Below are 18,715 nucleotides of genomic sequence, written 5' to 3' on the forward strand. Positions count from 1 at the left end.
AGGGAGTCTCAGCTCATTAACGACTAATTCACAACCCGATGTCTTTGCCCAAATCCTCCCTGCCCTTGTTGGTTCAAGCCACCTCAGTCTTGGGCTGGTAGGGGTTGAGGTCAGGATGGGAGTTCCTTCTCGGTTCTACTGTGGAGACCGTATGCTTGAGTGGAATAGGGCAGGAGGGAAAATCAGATGACAGTTGACCTTTCGTAGAATCATAGAATCATTTTGGTTGGAAGAGCCCCTCAAGATCATCGAATCCAACAGTTACCTCAACCCTGGCACTGCCCCATGTCCCTGAGAACCTCATCTCCGTGTCTGTCGAGCCCTCCAGGGATGGTGACTCCAGCACCGCCCTGGGCAGCCTGTTCCAATGCCCCACAGCCCTTTGGGGAAGAAATTGTTCCCCACATCCAACCTCAACCTCCCCTGGTGCAAATTGAGGTCATCTAAGAGACCTATTATAGATCTCTAATAGACTTATTAGGGGATCTCAACGTGTTAGGGCAGTACGACACCTCTTCCCATTCCCACGCAGCTCTTCAGTCGCATTTAATTGCATTTGACGCTGCTTTCTACAGCGCTCGAGGTTCTCGAGGCACTTCGGTCGACCTACGCGAAGCCAAATCTGCCCATAGACACTTCAGTGCTCAATATATTCAAATAAAATGAGACCACCTCATTTCTGGGGTTCCCCAGCTTTGCCACATCACTCAGGGCACCTCAACCCTTAGCTATGATGTTCCTTGGTTCAGCTCTTCAGCACAAATAGGCTCTGGACCATTTTTCTGACCCTCAGCTAGAGGATTTTATAACTGTCATGGTCTTCTATGCCATAGGGGATATTGTTATTTTACAGGTGAATAAACTGTGGCAAGAAAATGCAGAACCCCTTCTGAGCAAAGCTCAGACAGTAAAACTCTCTCCAAATGAAATTTAATGGGCTCATTATTGTTCAGAATTTAGTAGGTACTGGTAGAGGATGAAATCCATTGCAGTAGGTGTTGACAAACCTATAGTGAGACTCCTTGTCCCCAGAGCTTTCATATTTGCTAGAAGGATGAAGAAGGTTGAACATGAGTTGGAGCTGGAGGCCTGAAATCCTCCCACTTGCTTTTTCTTATTTTGCCCCCTGAAAGTTGAACATGAGATGTTCAACGCGGCCAACTTCCCAAGTCACAAGAGCGCGAACTTGCCACCGGGTCTTCAGAACAAGGTCGGTCTGTAACGTCGTTACGTGGGCATCGGCGACGAGCTGGGAGCCTCGCTCAGCCTTTGTCTTCCCCGTCCCTGCGGAGAGGGCCCAGCCCTGAAGCCAAATGCCATCGCGATGTGGGAACAAACGGCCCTTTTTCCAAAGGCAGAGAAGCCCTTTGACGCGGCCGGTGGAGGGTTCGAGCATCCAGTTGCGTAGGACGAGCGGGAGAAGTAGCGATAACACCCTGTGAGCCGTGGCCACTGCCTTCAGTGGCAGATGACACGTAGCAAAACTAAGTCTCTGTGCAGAGGGTGAGCGAGCGTAGCTCTGCTTTTCGTTAAAGAGCACAAGACCCTCATGAAGTTCTGCAGCGTTTTGGCAGGAACAGGCTTCACTTTGCACAAATTCACTGCTGCTCTTTAGCTGTGATTTATTTCGACTAGATGATCATTTGTGGGTCCCTTCCAACTGAAAATCCTCCCTCCTTCTCCTTCTCCTTCTCCTTCTCCTTCTCCTTCTCCTTCTCCTTCTCCTTCTCCTTCTCCTTCTCCTTCTCCTCCTTCTCCTCCTTCTCCTCCTCCTCCTCCTCCTCCTTCTCCTCCTCCTCCTTCTCCTCCTTCTCCTCCTCCTCCTCCTCCTCCTCCTCCTCCTCCTTCTCCTTCTCCTTCTCCTTCTCCTTCTCCTCCTCCTCCTTCTCCTTCTCCTTCTCCTTCTCCTTCTCCTTCTCCTTCTCCTTCTCCTTCTCCTTCTCCTTCTCCTTCTCCTTCTCCTTCTCCTTCTCCTCTTTCTCCTCCTCCTCCTCCTCCTCCTTCTCCTCCTCCTCCTCCTCCTCCTCCTTCTCCTTCTCCTCCTCCTCCTCCTCCTCCTCCTCCTCCTCCTCCTCCTCCTCCTCCTCCTCCTCCTCCTTCTCCTTTTTGACCTTGCTTCCCCTCAGTGGTTTAGGAAAGACCTCAAAGGAACATCCACCAGAATTGTCTTCCTCTCTTGCCCTGGGGCAGTCTGCTCGTAGCTCCATGAAGGTACAATCTGTATTTATCACACTTTAAGGTGTCCGGACACTTGAGCTAGTTTGCAGTGTGGAAGCCCATGATGAATAGAGTTGCATGAGGCTCCATTTGTGTTTCCCAGCACGATTAAATTCAGGATCCGTGACCTTCACAACCACTTTCCTCTACATCTGTGCCACGGTGGCCAGTAAATATTCATCCTGTCTTTGCCGCTGGTTGCAGTCGCCCCTTTCATTCAGAGCCCTCTCCTCATCTATAAACCTCTTTGGCAACTGTCAAAGCACGACATAAAGTTTGTTTGATTGGGTTTTTTTGGCAAATTCTTAGAGAGGTACTTTGGATTACAGAAAAACAAAATATTGATAACTCGCTTTCAAGCTCTCCCGCTGGTGCTCTGTTAATGACTTGGTGGAATTCCCGTCTCTCTGGTGCCTTGCATTTGGGTTGTCTTAAATCATTTAAAAGATTAAACAAAAAATAAACCATAGGAAAACCAGCACAAGCTCCCCACACTCCTGCCAAGTAGGTCAGAGTTTTCCCAGTTGTGCCGTTTGGGAAATGGAGACGTAATTCAGACCAACTTTCTTCGAGTTGCCGGGTGAGTTGAAGACAACTGGAAGCGCAATAGTGGTTTCAAGTGGTTTGAGACTCCTCTTCAAGTGGTAATAAATTGTTTGGCCTAATTTGAACCCGATTGAAATAAATCTCAGCAAAACCTGGCAAAGTAAACAGCACTTTCCTGAATTCTGCAATGCAGGAGAAGTTGCAGGATCTGAGATATGGTGCAAAGGAAATCATGGGTGCTGCATAAAGCCAGATAAACTTACCTCCTGGTATTTTAGGCTATTAAAAATGACCCCTGATGCTTCCCGTAGAAGGAAATAAACCAAAAGGCTGTAATTGTTGTGCCACCACTCTTGGGTTGGGGGTTTTTTTGCCCGATCACGGTGGAAAAACCAGTAAGACTGGAGTGTCACCATGATATCAAACTTTAGGTTCAGAAATGTTCCTAAGCTGCCCTGTAAGACTGAGCTTATGGGATGGTGATGTGTGGATAATCAGAGTGATTTGGGTCGGAAGGGACCTTAAAGACCATCTAGTCCAACCCAGGGACATCTTCACCCAGAACTGGTCTTGAATGTCTCCAGGGATGGGGCATCTCCCACCTCTCTGGGCAACCTGGGCCAGGCTCTCACCACCCTCATCATCACAGATTTCTTCCTTCTGTCTCATCCGAATCTCCCCTCTTAGTCCAAACCCATCACCCCTTGTCCTATCGCAACAGTAAAATAATTACTAAAATGGCTTTAATTTAGGGGGAGGAAGCGGTTGAATGACAACAGGTTGGTGGGCGTCATTAAGTCTAATGAGGACAGAGGGCGGGTGAAGTCAGGTGGAGGGATGTCCTTGAGTGGGAAGGGGGGGGAAATAAAGCCATGGTTTTAAAGAGTGGCTGCCAGGGTGTCGAACCCCATAATGACCTGAAAGAATAAATGAGCCTCTTTCAGCGGCTTTAACTTAATCAGGAGAAAATAACTTGTTTGTGAAATGGGGGAATTGTCACACTCAGAATCTCTCCCCTATTGTGATTTTACTTGGAGATTAAACTACTCAGGTTAAATTGTTACTCGGGAAATCTTTTTAGGCGGAAGGTGACGTCGATGAGAAGAGCATTAAAAATGCATTATACAGTGTCATCTCTTGCCTGAGATGTTAAATATGTAGCATTTAAAGCCCAGATCCTGTGTCGATTACAAGATGCATCCCAGGCTGTTTAAGTCTCCTCCAAATTTGCTTTTGCTTGGGCAAAATGGGGTTTTGCCTCGTGTGGAGTTGCAGCTTCTGGTTTGGCAGAGGGACCTGTTCTCGTGTCAGGTCTCTTGTTCTCTTTCCTTTAGAATCTGGGCCTATTTTCCATCCCCTTTGCAAGCCATCTGCTGCAGCTGCGAGTGCAAATTGAATATATGGCGAGGTCAGGCTTCCCTCTTTTCTTTGTAATTTTATTTATTTAGTTATTTATTATATATATATATTCATTATTTTTCTGACATAAGGTGGATCTGAAGCAGGTCCTGTTGCCTTAAAGCATCGGGACGAGGCCTCTGGAAGCGCACGGCAAATCATTCACGTGGCTGCGGGGTGCTCCCCTCCTCTTTATAATTAGTCCGTTCGGCTTCTTGCAGCAGTTGTTGTGAATGGGCTGTGAAGGGGATAGACTGCAAACTTTCTGAAAAAAAAACAAAAAGAAAGAAAAAAATAGAAGTCTGAACACAAAAAAAGCAACCCCTTGTTTCCCCGTCTAAGCATCGTCACGTATTTAGGAGCCCAACTAATTAAGCGCTTCTGAAAGAGCCGTCTGGCTCCAGCCAACAGCTTCTCTGTGGTTCTTTCTTGTTGCAAAAGCCCGGGGGAGGTTGGATTGGGAGAGGGCAGAGCCGGCACCCACACGGCTCCGGAGGGGAGGGATCTGTGCCAGGCCCTCTGGAGACACCCTGCCCACTCCATCTCCTCGCCGGGACATGCGACGACTTGTTTCCCAGCCCGTCTCCAAAACGCCCCAAATTAGACCCTTCGGGTGGATGCGTCGTCAAGCCAAAGGACGAAGAAGGTGGCCCTGAAGACCCGTGTCCTGCTCAGCCCGGAGGGATGCTGCGAGATGGCAGATGAAGACATGACGGGACGTCTCGGTGGAAGGAGGTGGGCATGGGGCTTATAGATACAACAGCCGTAACGTCGCCGCCGGCGCTCAGAGCAGGTTTGAAATGCGAGCGGTCGCTGGGCTCGGTCACGCTTCTGGGTGTGAAAACTTAGATAATAATAAAACATCCGACTGCAACTCGTCTTCTCTTGGTAGTGGTTTTAAACTAAAAGAGATGAGATTTAGGCTGGACATGAGGAAGAAATGTTTTATGGTGATGGTGGTAAAATACTGGCCCAGGTTGCCCAAGGAGGTGGTGGATGAACCATCCCTGAGACATCCCAGGCCAGGCTGGACGGGGCTCTGAGCCACCTGAGCTGGTGACGATGTCCCTGCTCATGGGACTGGGTGACCTTTGAAGGTCCTTTGCAACCCAAACCATTCTACGATTAAAGGCTACCTGGTGCCCATGCTGCTTGTAGCACGAGCGAGCTGTCGTTCACGGGCTTCCCTCTTTGAAGCTGTCAACAACCGAGCCGTAAAACCTCGGGGACAGCGGGGACGACGAAGGGAGGGGACGCCCAGATTCTCTTTTCCTGGGCAGATGGAGATCTGTCAGCAGTTTTGACAGCGGAGGCTGACGGGCTTCTGGACTGAGCTTTACTGCTGCGCTTAAGCTATTGCAGAGAGAAAGTTGCCTGCTGTTGCTGATTATCTAGTTTCCGTGGGTTTTGTTTTATTTTTTGTATTTTGATTAAGTTCGCAGTTTGGTGTTTTGTCTTTAAAAGTAAAGTAACAGAATGTCAAATACTCCTGCATACGCCTTGCTCCCCATTACATACTTGCGCTTGCGTAGCTGACTCCTATATACAACTATTGACAGCAAAGCCGAGCTTAAGAAGCGGTTTAAGGACTATTATTGAGAGCAAGCATTCCCTGGCAGGGGTGCAGCCTTGCCTTTTATTCCTCTTTTCCATCCCAGCTTGCCGCGAATGCGCTTGAAAGGGCTCGGCGGAACAGAGCCGGCTCTGTTCCCGTCCCGTGTCCGTCCCGCGCAGACGGCGGACGCGGTCAAGGGCCACGGTCTGCGCGGGACACACAGACGGTCCCAGAGGCATCGCGCCGCGTAAGCCAGCACGTGATCCCCTGAAAAAAGGGCTTTTACAGCTCCGGCTATTCTATCGCAGCCCGTAACGCAGAGAGCTGCCCCGGGTCCTCTGTAGCATTGCTAAATCTGCCCTAGCCTAATTTATTCTAATGAGACGAGCTTTCATCTGGAACCCGAGCTCTTCCACTGCAGGGCTGAGTGTGTGTCACTGTCTGGGATGTGCCATCCTTTGCTTTGGCTGGAAATGTTTTCCTCGGCGAACTGCCTCTCTGTGGGACTTGGGGGGGACAAGCTTCTTTGTGCTCTCATTTCGGAGCCGACGTTTTTTTGTGCTCTAATCAAGAGGTTTTTGACGGCGTAATTAAAAACACGGGCTTAATGGGTATTCCGCGGCATGTAAAAATGCAAGTCAAACTTTTGAGACCAAAGCACTTCTGCGCTCGCTTAGTTTATTGTAATTAGGGGTGTGGTGCTTAAGGAATATTAATTAGCCCCATGGGTGAGGCTGGGGAGCCAGAAATATGCTGCCTCCGCCCCTGCTCCCCAGTTTTAGGAGCTGCCTGCTGAGCTAAGCACGGGAGACAGCAAACACAGGGAGCGAGAGCTTGTTGGGGGTGGAAGGGTATCCCCCAACCTCCTCCTTTCCAAACAAATAAACAAACCAAAAATAACCCAAACCGCTTTCAGGAATTGGGCGCAACTTGCTGGTTTTGCCCGATGAGTTTAAATCGTCTCCATCGTTCCCCTGGGGGTGGCGGTTGCGGCTTTAATTGCAAGAGCAAATTTAAGAAGATTTGTAGTGAATGTTGAGAAGAAAGGGGGTGGGTTGGTCTGAATACGGCAGTTGGCATCCACGGATGAGCAGGTTTCCTAACACAGAATTTGCTTGTCTGCGAGACTGCCGCTTTACGTGGGATCCGGTGCCGCGGAAGACGCTGATTCTATCCGGGTAAAGCACCTCGCGCCACATCCCCAAGGACGCGCCAAAGGCACCTCACTATCCTTCGAATATCTAAATTATAGCTAAATTACCCTGTTAATCCCTGGGAATCCTGTATGACTTCCTTTGGCGGGATAATGAAGCAGGAACCGATCAGTTAATGAGCAGTTGCTTGGGCGCAGGTGATCAAGAGCCACTCAGGTATTTGGCGAACGAGCCCAACCGGTGGGTTTGTTTTCAGTTGGGTGACTCTGTTCAAACACACCAAAAAGTGCTTTTAAAGCTTTAAAAACCAGCCCGACGTGGCAGGAAAATCGCTGCAGTGGTTGTGGTGGGAAACGCAGTGATTGGGAAGGAGGGGAAAATGATAGGGCGGAATTATCAATTAGATACTGAGTCAGGAGATCAAAATGGCAGAGGGAGGAATTAGCATGAGGAGCTCGTTTTGTGGGCAGCCAACGTGTGCGAAACTTGTTCTTAACCGCGGAACGGGGCTGTTATTTGATGCAAGGGATGTATTTGTGGGTAATGCAGAAAATGCAGAAGATCTCAGGCTGCTTCTGATGTGATTTAACCTGGTGCTGTTTGGAAAATGGAGGCAGAGAGTAAAGACTAGATGCATTTAAAACCTGATAATTTGTGGCAAATAAAATTATAGAATAGCTTGGGTTGGAAGGGACCTCAGAAAAGCGTCTGGTCCAACCTTTTCTGGGACCAGATAACTCTTCAAACCATCATTTTTTCAGTGAGTCTTGGAAATTGAGGAAACCAGAAGGTCTAGGTAAAAACTAATATCGTGTCAATGTATTAAAAGGGTCAAAAGAAAGATCTGGGTAATTATTGTGGCAACCTGGTGTTTGGGGAAAAACAACGCATTGGCTGGTAAATAATTATGAATAAAGATTGAATGGCACCATGGGGTTTATTAGCATGAGCGTGTGGATTATGGGTCACGTTGACCTCTGATTCTGGCAGATCCAGGAAAAGACGATCTGCTGTTGTTTTAATCCTGGGAGGATTGAAGGCAAGTGGTGAATAATCAAGGGCACAAATGGGACTTGGATTAATTGGAAACTGGTGGCAGGACTTGGGGGCCTAGAGTAGCATTTTCGCTTCTGCGGGATGTTTTTTGTCGCTGGACAAGGCTTTGAGTATCGTGATCAGGTTGAAGATGCCCCTGCCCGTGGGGTTGGAACTAGATGGTCTTCAAGGTCCCTTCAAACCCGAACCTTTCCATGATTCTATGATCTGCAGCTGATGGTTGTCCAATGTCCACGGCACTCTGCTCATCCGACCTGTTGGACACCCATCTCCGAATATTGAGATTACAGTATCTGAACTAGAAACAAAAGACAAATCACAGAATCACAGAATGGACTGGGTTGGAAAAGACCTTAGAGATCATCAAGTCCAACCCTTGGTCCAACTCCAGTCCATTGACTAGATCATGGCACTAAGTGCCATGTCCAGTCTCAGTTGAAAAACCTCCAGGGCCGGTGAGTCCAGCACCTCCCTGGGCAGCCATTCCAATGCCTGACCACTCTCTCTGCAAAGAATTGCTTTCTAATCTCCAGCCTAAATTTCCCCTGGCAGAGTTGAAGCCCATGGCCCCTTGTCCTATTGCTGACTGCCAGGGAGAAGAGCCCAATCCCCACCTGGCTAGAACTGCCCTTCAGGTAGTTCTAGAGAGTGCTGAGCTCACCTCTAAGCCTCCTCTTCTCCAGACTAAACAAGCCCAGCTCCCTCAGCCTCTCCCCATAGGGCTTGTGTTCAAGTCCCTTCCCCAGTCTTGTTGCTCTTCTCTGGACCCGCTCCAGCACTTCAATCTCTTTCCTGAGCTGAGGGGCCCAGAACTGAACACAATACTCCAAGTGTGGCCTTCCCAATGCAGAGTACAGGGGAAGGATCACTGCCCTTGTCCTGCTGACCACGATAGTTTGGATCCAGGACAGGATCCCATTGGCCTTCTTGGCCACCTGGGCACACTGTGGGCTCATGTTGAGCTTCCTGTCCATTAGTCCCCCCAGGTCCCTTTCTGTCTGACTGCTCTCCAGCCACTCTGTCCCCAGCCTGGAGCGCTGCAGGGGGTTGTTGTGGCCAAAGCACAGGACCCGCCACTTGGCCTTGTTGAACTTCATCCCATTGGAATCGGCCCATTTTTCCAGTCTATCCAGACCCCTCTGCAGAGCCCTCCTGCCTTCCAGCAGCTCCACACTCCCTCCCAACTTGGTGTCATCAGCAAATCTTTGAATGGAGGTCAGATTTTTTTTTCCCAAGCTTTACATTAGCAAATTCTAAAAGAGAATAAAATCTTTCCTAAGAAAAGCCCTTTAAGCGGTAATATCTCTATTTTAAAGGTAAAACCAGTTCAGGGAAGTCTGAGTGCCTACGCTGTCCTAAAGCTCAGACTAAGAGATAAATTTTAAGCCTTCATTTGTGGCACACGTAATCACTTCTTTTCAAGATATTCATTCCAGTGGCAGCTGCTGGCTGTTTTCCTCTGAGATCTGGTTAACCCAGTTTCTCCTCCTGCAGTGTCTGCAGTAACGAGATAGACTTGAGTCTGGTACCAGGGACGTCGCTGCGACACGCGGTGTTGTGGCTTCATTATAGGACCAGTAAGAACAATGGACGCGAAGCGAGGGATGTGAGATACCTTCTGCTGCCACTGTGTCCCTTCTCTGCTGGCTCCCCTGCTAGGTCTAAATTTGGCTGCAACGTCTGCTTGAGCCCACGCCTCTGCGGAGCTCGGTGCCCTATGGACATCATGGATTTAATCTATTTAGACAAGGCGGAGTGAGTCCCATGAGGGTTGAGGTGCCCTGAGTGATGTGGCAAAGCAGGGGGAACACCAGAGATGAGATGGTCTCATTTATTTGAGTATATTGAGTGCTGAAATGTCTACAGGCAGATTTGGCTTCACATAGGTCGACCGAAGTGCCTCGAGAACCTCGAGCGCTGCAGAAAGCAGCGTCAAACGCAATTAAATGTGACTGAAGAGCTACGTGGGAATGGGAAGAGGTGTCGTACTGCCTTAACACATGTTGAGATCCCCCAATAAGTCTATTAGAGATCTATAATAGGTCTCTTAGACAACCTCAAGTTGCACCAGGGGAGGTTGAGGTTGGATCTGGGAAACAATTTCTTCCCCAAAGGGCTGTGGGGCATTGGAACAGGCTGCCCAGGGCAGTGCTGGAGTCACCAGCCCTGGAGGGTTGGACAGACGGACATGAGGTTCTCAGGACATGGGGCAGTGCCAGGGGTGGGTTAACGGTTGGACTCAATGAACTTGAGGGTCTTTGCAAATCAAAATGACTCTGTGATTCTACAACTCTGGCTTTACGTTGTCTTTCCTGGAAGGAAACCATGGTTAGAACACATTTGGACTTCAACTTTCTACTTCCAAGCGTGTTGCTTTTCATCCCTGTTGTAGCCACAGAAGAAACAGTGGTGGACAGAACACAGTCACAAGCACACCCAGCTTTCTTCTGCCTTCTCAGTATTTCAGACACTTGCTGCCACCTGACATAACTAGAAAGAATTCGGCAGTTTATTATAATAAACTGTGTACGCACCCTGAAGATGTAGAGGTGTATTAAGCATAGGTCCATGGGCATTTTGAATTAATTTGGATGCATTTCATGCCTGTGCTTGGCACAGAGGTGAACGGGCTTTCCGTGGCCGTGTAGCTGACGGAGACCAGGGCATGAGCTCGGTCAGATCTTATGATGCTTCCCACCTTTTTCTGCAGTGGCTAAACCACCAAAAGCAGAGGGAAATGGAGACAAGAGGAAGTGTTTTGCATGTGGTTGCATAATGACACTGCAGAAGATTGGGGATAAAACAACACTGAGGGACTTGGAAGTTTACCAGGGTGTGAGAGCTCCAAAGGCTCCAGAAATTGTTCTGGAAATACTGGTTGATATAACGCTTGTTACCTTGCCGTAGCGCTCAGTGCTGCCGGTTCAGCTGCTCCTCCCCAGGCACAGATCGTGTTTGCTGCATGGCCCAGTTGGCCAGAGAGGTGGTAGATGAACCATCCCTGGAGACATCCCAGGCCAGGCTGGATGGGGTTCTGAGCAACCTGAGCTGGTGAAGATGTCCCTGCTCATGGCAGGGAGGGCACTGGATGACCTTTGAAGGTTCCTTCCAACCCAAACTATTCCATGATTCTATTGTAAGAGCACAAGTGTGATGGGAGCGGCTGAGGGACCTGGGGGTTCAGCTGGAGAACAGGAGCTGAGGGGAAACCTTCTGATCTCTGAACTGCCTGAAAGGAGCTTGGAGCCAGGGGGGGGTCGGGCTCTGCTCCCCAGGAACAAGCGCCAGGAGCAGAGGAAACGGCCTCAAGTTGCCCAGGGGAGGTTGAGGTTGGATGTGGGAACAATTTCTTCCCCAAAGGGCTGTGGGGCATTGAACAGGCTGCCCAGGGCAGTGCTGGAGTCACCAGCCCTGGAGGGTTGGACAGATGGACATGAGGTTCTCAGGGATAGGGGTCAGTGCCAGAGGCGGGTTAGCAGTTAGACTCAATGACCTTTGAAGGTCCCTTCCAGCCCAAACTGTTCTATCACTCTGTGTTTCTATGATCTTCAAAGTTCCCTCCCAACCCAAGCAATTCCATGTTTCTACAGTTCCTCACCATCAACCCTTCCTTTTTGAACATCATCTTCACCTCCAGCTGTTGCTGTGCGCTCCTGTTTTTCTGAGTGGTGGCTCTTTTCCCCTTCCCAAGAACATGCCCGGTGTTACGGACTCAAAACTGTTCAGGTTGGACAGTCTGAACCTCTGCTCAAAGCAAGCTCAGCGTTGAATTGGACTCAATGATCCTTGTGGGTCCCTTCCGACTCAGGGCATTCTATGATTCTATTCTATGATTCTACGAATTCATCTGGGTGGTCATTCATCATCGTGGTCGATGGGGCAGAGTCCAGCTGAGGCCTGTATCTAGTGCAGTGCCTCACGGGTCAGTACTGGGGCCTGTATTATTCAATATATTCATCAATGATTTGGACGAGGGAATAGAGTGACTGTCAGCAAGTTTGCTGGTGACACCAAGCTGGGAGGAGTGGCTGACACTGGAAGCTGTGCTGCCATCCAGAGACCTGGACAGGCTGGAGAGTTGGGCGGGGAGAAATTTAATGAAATATAAAAAGGGGAAGTGTAGAGTCTTGAATCTGGGCAGGAACAACCCCAGGTTCCAGTGTAAGTTGGGGAATGACCTGTTAGAGAGCAGTGTAGGGGAAAGGGACCTGGGGGTCCTGGGGACAGCAGGATGACCATGAGCCAGCACTGGGCCCTTGTGGCCAGGAAGCCAATGGTACCTGGGGTGGATTAGAAGGGGGTGGTCAGTAGGTCAGAGAGGTTCTCCTGCCCCTCTACTCTGCCCTGGGGAGACCACACCTGGAATATTGTGTCCAGTTGTGGCCCCTCAGCTCCAGCAGGACAGGGAACTGCTGGAGAGAGTCCAGCGCAGCCACCAAGATGCTGAAGGGAGTGGAGCATCTCCCGTGTGAGGAAAGGCTGAGGGAGCTGGGGCTCTGGAGCTGGACAAGAGGACACTGAGGGGGGACTCATTGCTGGGGATCAAGATGGAAAGGGGGAGTGTCAGGAGGATGGAGCCAGGCTCTTCTGGTGACAACCAGGGACAGGACAAGGGGCAATGGGTGCAAACTGCAACACAGGAGGTTCCACTGGAAGAGGAGAAGCAACTTGTTGGGGTGAGGGTGGCAGAGCCTGGCCCAGGCTGCCCAGGGGGTTGTGGAGTCTCTTTCTGTGCAGACATTCCAACCTCCTGGACACCTTCCTGTGTCACCTCATCTGGGTGTTCCTGCTCCAGGGGGGGTTGCACTGGATGAGCTTTGAGGTCCCTTCAATCCCTGACATCCTGGGATTCTGTGATCTGGGCTACATGGAGCTTTGTGCAGTCGGGTCTTGAAAACCTCCAAGCGCAGATTCGCAGCCTTACGGGGCCCCTGTTGCAACGTTTGGCTGTTATCGTGAAAAATGTTTTCTTGTGAAATATGAAAGTATTTTTCCGTTCTCATTCTGCCAGGGAGAAATGGCTCTTCAAATAAGTGGGAAAGACTTGGTTTGTATCAGTTTGCATTCCTGTGCAACGGATTATCATTTTTTCTCAACATTGAAGTAAACTACATCATTCTCCATCTTCTCTGGTTTTCTATGGCTATGAGGCTAGTTGGATACAGTCATTTTTGTAATAGTATTAAAGCAAAGTGCTTTAATTTGTTGTTATCACTTTCCCTGCATGTCTCTATGTCACCTTGTTTTCCTCCCCACGTTGGAATTGTCCAAGAAAAACATATAAAATCTGTTTTGCTCTTGTATGTGTGACAGTGCACAGTTTACTCTCCTCTGCACTTACATAATTCTGCTGGTGCTTTTGGGTGCTGGGAGGTTTGGAAGGTGTTTCTATGCAACTCATGGGTTTTGATGCTATTCCTGATAACTTCTGTATGAGTAAGCGTCACTACGTGTGTAAAACAACTCTGCCAGCTGATTCCATCCTTTTATTTTTTCGGGGTAGGTGCAGGGATGACGTTATTTGGCCATAAAAATGGAGAAAGGCTGAGAGAGTTGGGGTCGTTCAACCTGGAGAACATAAGGCTCTGGGTAGAACTTATTGAGACCTTTCAGTATTTAAAGGGGGCTGATAAGAAAGATGAAGAGAGACTTTATAGTAGGTCCTGGAGCAACAGGACACGGGGTGATGGTTTTAAACTAAAAGAGAGGAGGTTCAGGTGAGATATGAGGAAGACATTTTTTACAATGAGGGTTGTGAGAGCGTGGTCCAGGTTCCCATAGACATGGTGGATGAACCATCCCTGGAGACATCCCAGGCCAGGCTGGACGGGGCTCTGAGCAACCTGAGCTGGTGAAGATGTCCCTGCTCATGGCAGGGGTGGCACTGGGTGACATTTGAAGGTCCTTTCCAACCCAAACCCTTCTGTGATGCTATGGACAGGACTTTGCGTAACCTGATCCGGTTGAGGATGTCCCTTGATGAAGGAGGATGGTCTAGATGTTCTTCAACAGTCCCTTCCAACCCAAACCTCATGGACTAGATGACTTTTAGGGGTCCCTTCCAATCTAAACCATTCAATGATTCTATGAACTCGACCGCCTGGCTGCAGATTTGTGCCTGCAGTTGCAGAACTAGGACAAATGCAGGAGGCTGGACTAGATGATGTTCAAAGGTTCCTCCCAACCCAGAGCCTTCTGTGATGCTACGGACAGGGCTGTGCTCAACCCGATCTGGTTGAAGATGTCCCTTATTGAAGCGGGATGGTCTAGATGGTCTTCAACAGTCCCTTCCAACGCCGTTCTCTGGAGGGCATGAAGGAGAAAAGTCTGGAAAAGTCCAGCCTTGCTTGGAATCACTTATTTACACCCATTTTCCTGATTCTATGAACTCAACCACCTGGCTGCAGATTGGTGCCTGCTGTTGTAGGACTAAGACAAATGCACAGTAAAATGATGGAACTAGCTGCAGAATTTGGCAAAGTAACCACATGGATGGGGAAAGCGGAGCAGGGAAATGTGCCTTCCTGGCAAGACCTTTGTCAGAGCGAAGCTGGGTTGGACTAGACGGTCCCCAGAGATCCCTTCCAACCCCAACCGTTCTGTAATTCTGTGAAGCTGCCTTCTGTCTGAAAAAGATGCTGCAGGGCAGGATGCGATGGGGATACGGGAGAAGTCTGAGGGAAAACTCTATAACTTTAAGGGTTAAAGTTTAGCATTATTTTACTAGCAAGATCCTTCTGAAATGTATCCATATGCCCATTTACATACTCCGCTATGTGGTTCTTAAAGCGTTAAATGTCAACCGGAAGACTGAGGCTTTGACGTGATGGCCAAGAGCTTGCATAAATTGTGGGGAAAGCCTCACAAGTCAGTACAAGACGCTGGGAACATCAGTAGGACACCGTGTTTCGGCTCTTTGGACCTCCTGCCTCCTGGAAACAGCTTCTGAGGCTGAAAACAACCCGGGCCTTGGTAGCTCCGGCTCTTCTCACGGTGACCGAGAGCGGGTGTTCAGCCAGATCTTGTCACGTTGATCACTTTTTGGGTTATTTCCTTGCTTTGCATCCTCAACTCTCTGCCTTACGGCCAAGAAAATAGACTTGCGACAATGTGAGATCTGTTGAAGAGCCTAATGTCCTCATTGGTCCAGCTACCAGGTGGTGAAACCAGGATCTCCTGCATGGCAGAGTCCTTGCTGATAGGACCTAGGCTTAGCCTGATAAGATACAGAAATTTTGTGAGGCTGCAAAGATTTAAACTAGGTTTTCTGGCTTATTTTTTGTCGCTCCCCATCTGTGTGACAGTAAAAGAGGAGTGGTTTGATGCCCCTGGAGGTTTTTAAACTGAGATCAGACATGTCACTTAGTGCCATGGTCTAGTGGATGGGCTGGAGTTGGACCAAGGGTTGGACTTGACGATCTCTGAGCTCTTTTCCAACCCAGTCGATTCTGTGATGTTCTTTATGTTGCTGCAGACGTCCACGTCATTTCTCATTGCAGTGGGGTTGGACTGGATGACCTTTGGAGGTCCCTTCCAACCCAAACTATCCTGTGATTCTCTTTGGATGCAACCACAAAGTGACCCCAAGGAGGTGCAGAGTTAACGTTTAGAGATTAACCTGCGAGAAAAAGCAGAATACCAAGCGATGTGGTGTCGAGATATGCTTTGGCAGCCATCCACATCGTCTGTCTAGGGGAGCTGGACGACCTCCACGGCACGCGCTTCCAAATCCTGCGCCGGCGAGTGAAAACCCAGCTCTGGAGCATTTTCCAGCCCAATCTGTCCTGCTGGAAAGCCAGTGCAGACACTCCATCTCCTCCCGCAGAATGGCCGGTACGTGCTGCACAAACAACAGCCGCAACTCTCGTTGGGTGGCATTTTGATCAAGGCTTGTTTAGCTCCTAGTCCTGAGCAAACCAAACTTGGCGCAGGCCTAACCCTTCTCGTTTTGTCTTTCCAAAGAACAAAACGGAGTCGTGAGGGAGCGGGGAATGTTTGGAACGGGTTTCGAGAGATTAGCAGAGCGCTTCACCACGTTCCCCGCGTTCCCACCCTGAGCAGCTATGCTCTGCATTCAGATACCCACAGAACTGGGTTAAATATCAGGAATTTGAGCGTAATTCAACCCGAACAGTACTATCAGAGCAATTAATCTGGCTCATTTTAGTAAAGTGTGTTGTTAATTGGATTAAGGTAATTAAGCGTTGTTATCATTAATAGCTGACGTGATAACATGTCCCGCCACGGGGCCCTTCTTACCCGCGACCTCGCTCTAACGAATCCGGGCCCACCAAAGATGATGGTTATCGTCGTTGAGGCAGCGCGACATAGTTTTTTTAGCCCTTTACTCCTATAGCAGGATCAAACCCCCAGGTTTTATATTTCAGAAGCGTTTGCTGTGTCACTGAGTCACAACATTGTAAAGATTTTCCACATCGCAATTCACCAAGTTCTGCTAATTCCTTGGGGGAAAAAACCCCACAAAACAGATATATCATCCATCTTATATTTTTAATTCCTTTTAGAAAACCAAGAGCAAGTTTTCTGCAGCCAGGACGGCCCCAAGAGGAGCATGAGTTACCCCAGGAGTAGCCACAAAGCTAATTTTGGGGGGTTGCAATGATGTGGGCATCGGTTTTGCTCGGTAGCATGTGGGAAATGCTTTTCCCTAAGGGTACCCGGCAGCGGGCAGAGCTGGAAATGTGCTAAAAGCCTTTAATAACTCGAGCTGAATGAAAAAGCTGTGAGATCTTTAATTCTTTTGCCTTTTGTTTTAATACCAAATTAGCGAACGGCGCTCTTTTGATTTCTGTGCGCGGCTGCAGCTCTGCTGGAATTTGGGGGAGGAGGAGGAACAAAAGCATCCTGATAGCAATGTATCGTTTCGAAACCAGTGTGTGGCTGTTGACAAATAGGCCTGTAGTTATGGGAATGCACAGCCCACCTTCAGACCCCGGAAAATGGGATTTAATGGCAGGTTTCCGTACTTTTCCCCGATGGGAAATAATGCAGCGAGTCCTCTGAAGAGTTTTGATGCTTAGAGTTGTCAAGCACTGAATGTTTTATGTGCCTTGTCAATCCGGTTTGGAATCGGATGAACACAAAATCTCCATAAATGGCAGAAATATCTACGACTGAGGGCACGGCTCTTATGAAACATCTACTTCTGCGCTCACCCAAGGAGCCTCCAGCCACTTTCTTGGGTCTTGAGGGACTCTTTATAGGGGAATGTAGCGATAGGATAAGGGGTAACTGTTTTAAACTGAGAGAAGGTCGATTTAAGTTAGATATTAGGAAGAAATTTTTCATGATGAAGGTGGTGAGAGCCTGGCCCAAGTTGCCCAGAGAGGTGGTGGATGAACCGTCCCTGGAGACATCCCAGGCCAGGCTGGACGGGGCTCTGAGCAACCGGAGCTGGTGAAGATGTCCCTGCTCATGGCAGGGGTGGCACTGGATGGTCTTTAAGGTCCCTACAACCCAAACCATTCAATGATTCCCTGTGATAACTGAGGTGGGCTCATCCATCCTCACATGGTCCTTGGTGGTTGTGCCCATGGCAAGTCATCCCAACTCTTCTGCGGTTCGCCAACCTTAAGCACTGGAGAAGTGCGGGTAGCGGGGAGAAAAGCTAAATCTATCTGGGCTGGAAACAGCAGAGAACAGTCCTAATCCACAAAATGGGATTTTTGCCCAAAAAGTGCTCGGTGAAATGGGAAATAACGCGGAGGGATGAAACCAAAAGCATGAAGCACACCAGAGTTGTTTTCATCTTTGGTCAGGCATCCTGCGCCGCACCACGTGTCGGACGATCTGGGTGCTTTCCAAGGCTCCGTGATGTCGCTGTTGGGTTTTTTACTTCCTTTTCTCTCTGCTGGAGTGGGCTGGGACAACGTAACCACATATGGACATCTTTGGATAGCAGAGGTCTGCACAGTACTGCTGGTTCTTAACAAATATAGCACGGGAAGGTACCTGCGGCACTTGGAACGGAAAAGCAACGAGATCTTTGAGATCTCCCGGCTTCCGCAAGCAGCGTCAGACCAGGCTCTGGAAAACGCCGTCGTGCGCAAGCGGAGCTTTGCCCCTGCACCAGACGACCCAACGGAGCTGAACAGATGGTGCTGCAGCCTCGTCATCCCAGGAATGTGATCCCAAGCGCTGAATAATTGGTGTGGAGGAGAGAACCTCTTCCTCGCTGAGGACCAGATGGGTCTGCTGCGTCTTCTTAGAGGGCATCGTGTTAAATGTGAGTGTTTAATGAGGGCTGGGCTTCTTCTGGCTGGAGAGGGGGCTGAGAGTGGATCCAACTGTCATCTTCACCCACCTAATGAGGTGATAATGAAGAGAGAAATAGGGTCTTCCATGGACGCTGTACAGGGGAAGGGTGAGAGGCGATGCATGGAGGTTCCTCGGTTTAGTCATCTGCAAGGTGACCTCAGAATGGTCACCTAGAAAGGTGGTAAAACACTGGCCAAAGTTGCCCAGAGAGGTGGTGGATGAACCATCCCTGAGACATCCCAGGCCAGGCTGGATGGGGCTCTGAGCAACCGGAGCTGGTGAAGGTGTCCCTGCTCATGACTGGGTTGAACTGCATGAGCTTTGAAGGTCCTTTTCCAACATAAACCATTCCATGACTCTACAGTTCCTTACCCTCAACTCTTCCTTCTTGAAGATCATCTATGAAAGGCCGTGATATGTCCATCCTTGGAGATTTCAGATTTTGACTGAATAAGTCCCTGAGTAGGAAGACTTCAAGTCTACCTGTACATGGTGGAGGAAGGGAAGGTGG

General features: G+C 49.3%; 1 protein-coding gene across 8 annotated transcripts in view; it reads left to right on the forward strand.

The window, feature by feature from the left end:
- ARHGAP39 (Rho GTPase activating protein 39) overlaps positions 1-18,715 on the forward strand; it is a 159,533-nt gene that overhangs the window by 56,676 nt on the left and 84,142 nt on the right. For 5 of the 8 annotated variants that reach the window (XR_010470823.1, XR_010470825.1, XR_010470824.1 and 2 more), the window contains exon 1: positions 4,621-4,896. The exons of 1 other annotated variant lie outside the window; for it this stretch is intronic. Coding sequence is in view for 4 of the 7 variants with exons in the window: in XM_021281978.2 (XP_021137653.2) it covers positions 4,856-4,896 (41 nt within the window). In the remaining 3 variants the exon portion in view is untranslated. Of the gene's footprint in view, positions 1-4,615; positions 4,897-18,153; positions 18,173-18,715 lie in introns of those variants that run through there. 2 more of the 8 variants (XM_065054668.1, XM_065054667.1) reach the window with 2 other exon arrangements.

This window comes from Columba livia, chromosome 2 (genome assembly GCF_036013475.1).
Source record: "Columba livia isolate bColLiv1 breed racing homer chromosome 2, bColLiv1.pat.W.v2, whole genome shotgun sequence".
Classification (NCBI taxonomy): Eukaryota; Metazoa; Chordata; class Aves; order Columbiformes; family Columbidae; genus Columba; species Columba livia.